At 32.4% G+C, this 6198-nt stretch overlaps 1 protein-coding gene across 1 annotated transcript; it reads left to right on the top strand.

The window, feature by feature from the left end:
* Positions 1-3765: 3765 nt before the first annotated feature.
* LOC129906190 (cuticle protein 16.5) lies at positions 3766-5450 on the top strand. Its single transcript, XM_055981864.1, has 3 exons — positions 3766-4111; positions 4169-4381; positions 4451-5450. Exons 1-3 carry the CDS (start codon positions 4100-4102, stop codon positions 4664-4666), a joined length of 441 nt encoding a protein of 146 aa, XP_055837839.1. The 5' UTR covers positions 3766-4099; the 3' UTR covers positions 4667-5450.
* Positions 5451-6198: the final 748 nt, after the last annotated feature.

Raw genomic sequence — 6198 nt, 5'->3', positions numbered from 1 at the left:
GTTATCAAAACTCGGCTCCCAAGATATAGTACCCTGCCCCATTTTTCCTTCACTTGTTTTGGTACGATCTTTTTTGAAAATTAATTTTCTTTTATCAATCTAAGAAGAATTGAGCAATATAAAAGCACAGTTTTTATAGGAAATTTGATGAGGAATACGATAAAAATAATTTTAAAAAACAGTAAAACATAGTTTTAAGGCTTTTTTCTCAGCATTTATCAGTAATTTCGACTTCTAACGCCTGGGAATCAGTCAAAAATATTTTTTTTTTTTTGAAAAAAGAAAAATTGAAGTAAGTAGATCTATTGATACTCAATACTTTTAACTCAAACAGCTTTTCGATTAAAAAATTATTTAAGCTTTAAAAAAATTAAAAACTAAAAGAGCTTATTTTTTTTAATAAAGGGGTGCGCGCAACCCCTAAACATCATCGAAAAATTCTGAAAAAAATAGGGTAGCATTATTTAGTGTCGAGAAAACAAGTTATCGGTAGAGCAAATCAAAATAATGAAAAATATTTTTTTTGGTCCACCCTAATGTACGCACTTGCCTTGAGTAAATGTAAACTAACTATTTAAAAAAAAATAAAGTGTAAAATGTTGTTTTCAAGTACAAAAATGCGAAAAATCAAACAACAAACTATTAAATATTTACTTTTACGCACTTTGTGAAAGTCAAAAAAGAAAACCTTGTAAGTTAGGAGGGAAAAAATATATTTTCCGAATTAATTATTTTAGTAGGCATGGGAACATATTTTCTAGAAAACCAAACTTTCAAAATGAACTCTCAATAAAATACCTGTAACGCTTTTTCTGTGAAATATTTTGTAGTATTTCGATAAAATAGTTTTTTAGTTGGATCTTTTTTGGTTTTGTTATAGAAATGTAACATGGTAATATAAAGGGTTAATTTAAAAAAAAAAAAGTCCTACTTTTAATATAAAAACATGTTTTTTCAATGCACTATTAATAGTATCTACTTGTTAATTTAAAGTTATAAGTTAAATAAGTTATTCATTTTTAATCTAGTGTTACTTATAATGTAAAATTTTATTTTATAAATTCAATTTATAATTTAAGTAAATGTTTAAATAGTTGTCATAGATTTGCTTGTTTCTTTTCACGTATAAAATCTGATGGGTACTTCCACAGATAGGTTTTGCCATGTTTTTGTATGTTTTCGTTATTTTTTATTTAACTTTTCACCAGTAACACCTCCCGAGTAAAAATAGAAATTGAATTTTTAAAGAAAAAAATCTTGAGCGCCGCACCACCGCTGCACCACCGCCGTTTGCAGGAATTTTCGCCGCACCCGTCGCCGCACCACGACTGCAGCACGTCCGCACTATTTCCACCACCACCACCACCGCGGTGGTGCGGCGGTTTAGAAATTTTTGATCATAGTGCGGACGTGCTGCAGCGTTTGGTGCGGCGGTTTAAAAATTTTTGATCATAGTGCGGACGTGCTGCAGCGGTGGTGCGGCGGTTTCGAAATTTTTGATCATAGTGCGGACGTGCTGCAGCGTAGGTGCGGCGGTCAAAAAGTGCTCCAAACGTGGTGCAGCGGTGGTGCGGCGGAATTCCATTTTTACTCGGGCTAGTATATTAATTTGTTTCATTGTTTTTAATATTAAAAGTATTCTAACTATTGTGTTGTCTGGGAATATCTTCAAATATAATGTAACGGGTGTGTCGTTAGAAATTCACCCCCGTTACATCGTATTTGAAGATATTCTAAGACAGCACAATACGTCGCCTCAATAAAATAATGTCGTATGTTACATTCTTTTTTTGGGAAAACGCAATTTAAGTTCAGATTTTTATCTCGAAAACTGTACGGTGAATTTTTTTTTAAATATCATTACATATACAGAAAATATTTGTCTATTGAATTATGTTAAAATTATTTCAATATTCCAATGCAGAAACAAATAATAGTCAATTTTCTGCAATATGCCGATGTCGTATGTAACGTTTTCACAGAAACTATTTGTTAGCCAAACACATACGACAAATTGATGACACATGCGACAAAAATAAGCAAAGTTTGATTATACATTTGTTTACAACATACGACAAATAGATGTCAAATTCAATGCGAAAAAACACATAAAGTAATGTTTTTTCTTTTAAAACAAATAACGTTTATTTACTAACGTTTTAAAATCACCTTGGCTCTTATATGTAGTAATAACCCGAGTTTAGCAAAACTCGATGGTAATAAAACATACATATGTACATCTTAAATCTAAACTTACAATTGGTTTAGAAGCATTTCACCTATACTATAAAATGATAGAACTTTTTTAATTTCAAAGTGAGATGTATGTTTTATTTTTTGTTAAATTCGAAGTTTCGCTAAACTCGGGTATATTACTATGGGTTATATTATTATTAAATTCTTTCTTAAAGAGAAACTCACAGAAATAGAAAAAATTAGTAGCTACATTATTTTTAAAGCAATTTTAGAATTTATGAGATCACAGTTTACTAAAATTAAGTTACTTTTCAAGTAGAAATAAAATTATTACAGTTTTAAGATAGCACGATAAAAGCTTCATAAGAATTTTGTAGGGCCAAGTTTTCACTCCCTGTTCAATTGGAGGTGGTAGTCTTTTAATAGTAGATGTTTTGGTTAATCTAGTACTACCATCTACTCATGCTCTTCTTCCCGAGTAGATACGATTTGTATTTAATTCGCTGAAAGTGTGTTTCATTGAAAATCGCTAGTAAACTACTAGTAGTACTTTGCAACCTCCCAAAGGAACAGGGCTATTGTCACTGGATTCGGAAAATTGGGGGAGAACCTAAAGGATCGGCATCAAGGAATCATCTTCCAATATTTCGTTACGTATGCTAAATTAATAAAATCATCAAACAACTATTTTATGCATTTTGTATGCATAAAATAGAGCTTAAAGCTCCTCGGATAAACTTGGTGATTCTTCCGACCTGCTCGACATCTTGATTGCAACTGAAATTACACTCGTCAGTGTATTTTCTTATGGGACATACGACAAACGTTTACTGAAATTTCAGTATAATATTGTTGTATGTGTAGCAAAAACAGCACATACGACAATTATTTACCGAATGAAGAAAAACACTTTGTATGAAAAAATTGTAGTATGTGATAATTTTTGTCGTATGTGCACGTTTTCTATGCACTTACGAGAAAAAGCTAGGTACTGAAAATGTTTGTAAACCTACACATACGACAAAATGCATAGCGATTATTTCGGAAACGAATACAGATATCGAAAAACGGATTTCACAGAATGATAGAGAAAAAATCAATTAGCAAAACTGCATTCAAATCTCAAAACCTCAATTTTGCACATACCTACGACAATATTTTATTGAGGCGACGATATAGTTAGAATACTTTTAATATTAAAAACAATGAAACAAATTATTATACCTAGCTACTAAGTGTTAATGTATTAAAATGTTTAGCTTAGTGAATAGTTAAATAAATAAGAGCGAAAAACATACAAAAATCTGCCAAAATCCTTCCATGGAAGATGGAACTACCCAGATGTAAAATAGTAAATAAAATAATAAAATAAATGTAACACTCAAGACTTTTGATGGTAGTTTTCTTCCTTATATATAAAATTTTGATACGCCACTGACAACAATGAACATATATCACATACTGTCGCAAGACGAAAAGGTTTATGATCAGCTACTACTCATGCAACTTATTATTATGGACATGTTTTTCACCTAAGCGCACTTCAGGTACATATGTATATTGAAAGCGTACTCGTAAAAGGAGTTGTATATTGCATCTGCGCAGTGTTCTTTCTACGAGCTTCATTTTCGATTCCACCTAGCTTTTAGTAATGCACAACATAGGTGGGGAATAAATGCCCAACGAAAGTGACATACATTTACGACACTCAGCCTTTACATCATATCTTACTTGCCCAAGAAAAAACAACAAATGAAAAAAAAATATTTAAGAGTAGCTATTAAATTGGTTCAATTTTAGAGGTATAAAAGGCAATTTAGATCTATAGTTCCAGCACAGTCAAGTTAACTGATATCTAATCGAAACATACTGAGCAACTTAACTTTAATCATACCTTTGTAAAATGAAACTTTTGGTAAGAATCAACCGTAACTTTAAAACACTTTAAAAATAACAAATATTAATGCCGTAGATCCTTTGTTCCTTGATTGTCACGGCATTTGCCGCCCCTGGTGGCCTGTATGGGTATGGGGGACTTGGATTAGGACATGGAATTGGTTTGGGTGGAATAGCAATTGCTGCACCAGCAATCCACGCTGCACCTGCACCAGTACTAGTTCAACAAGCACCAACAATAGTTAAAGCTATTGCTCCAGCAGCGACAAGTTCCGTTAGCATCAGTCAGGTAAACAGAAAGAAGCACATGTAATAATTAGAGATTTCACATTATTTTATAAATTTATTGACCTTATAGGTGCATATACAACATCCATCACCTGTGATCAAATATGCAGCAGCACCTGCTGTTGCTGTTGCTCAACCCATCATCAAATATGCCGCTGCTCCAGCAATAAGTGTTGCTCATCCAGTCGCTGTTGCCCAACCAGTAATTAAATACGCTGCAGCGCCAAGTATTATATCTGGTTTGGGTGGTTATGGTTATGGTGGGCATGGTATTGCACTTCATTAAATGATGGACAGATGCACTAAACTCTTCTTATAAATATAAGAAACCTCCTTTAAAAATTCAAGTATTAAATCAAAATACAAACATTTTACAATTCGCATTCCACATCTTTTATAATATTTATTAAAAGTTGAAAAAAAAAAAAAAATGCTCCTATGTATATACAAACATTAGGTACTGTATAGATATCATTTGGGGTCTTATATATTCCCACAAAACGGATTCATGATTCAAATATGGGTGAAACCCTACTTATTAACATACCTAAAATCGACATTGGTACTGTTGGGGAAAATAAGTTGTTTTTGGCCAAAATGGCCTAATTCGGAAGCGTTCATCCCATATGGAGTAGATTGCCTGGGTCCCCAAACAGATGCAAGAGGGCCCTACGAAAGATTATGTTGTAATGAAACTTGTTATAATAAATAAACGAATCAAACATCATATCTAATGTTTAACCGGCTTCCTTATTTTATATTGGTTAGGCACACAATTGCTGTGAGCCTTGTTCTAGAAACCTAGAACAATTAAATGTACTAGGCCCCCGAAAAAATAATTCAAATAAAAAATGGACCTCATTTCAATTTCGAAACCTCTGCTGAACTGCCCAGCCGAGCTTTTGACCTTTTGAGTGCTTTTCCAAACAGGGGATCAAAAAAATAAATAAAATGATTAGAGACCAACAGACATTTGTATATTTCTGAAAAACAAAAAAATTAAAAGAAAGAAAATCTATGTTAACCCAGTTAGAATTCGACGAAAATCTTTATTTTTTAACTAAACAAAATTAAGTAACGCTTATTTGATTTTAAAAATTTCAAATCTTTTTTTCAAAGGAAGTTTTTGAAAGTTATTCCGCATTTTAATAAAATTTTCAATTTGCTTAAGAGGCCCCAAATTAAGTTTTGCCCCAAAGCCCCAGCAGCTCATCGTACGCCTTTGCTCAGATTTCAAAATACTTATATCAATATGGTTATCAAATAATTTTGATTTTTTCTGAATCATTTAATAGAGGTTTTTCTATAAATTTACCGAGGAAGAATATGTTCACATTTTAATTTTTGATTTTAAGATATTATAGACCGAGAGCCAACGACATAATGAATCAAGTCATCTAAAGAATGTTGTAAGGCATATCTTTAGAAAGGTGCTGGAGAGTAAGGCACGAATCGTGGAGTCTGGCAGCATTTTGATATGACCAACATAGGTAAAATTCGACCCAAAGGTGTGACAAAAATGAAAGAAGTCAAGTCATCTAAAGAATGTTGTAAGGTATATCAGAAGAAAGCCCTTGAAATGTTTGACAATAATTGTTAAGTCTGGCAGCATTTTGGTGTGACCAACATGGGTTATATTCGACCCAAAGTGTAAGAAAATGAAAAGTCAACCTAGTTGGGTAATTTTATAAGTTGAATTCCTAACCGAAAGTAATTTGCATAATATTTTTTTATGTTTTTTGTCACATAATATTTCCAAAAGTGACAGCGCAAAAAGTCAGACCAAATTTCTTTGACAAACACCCTGGTAGACAACTT

The sequence above is a fragment of the Episyrphus balteatus genome, chromosome 1 (genome assembly GCF_945859705.1).
Source record: "Episyrphus balteatus chromosome 1, idEpiBalt1.1, whole genome shotgun sequence".
NCBI lineage: Eukaryota > Metazoa > Arthropoda > Insecta > Diptera > Syrphidae > Episyrphus > Episyrphus balteatus.
This window is presented reverse-complemented; position numbering and strand designations above follow the sequence as displayed.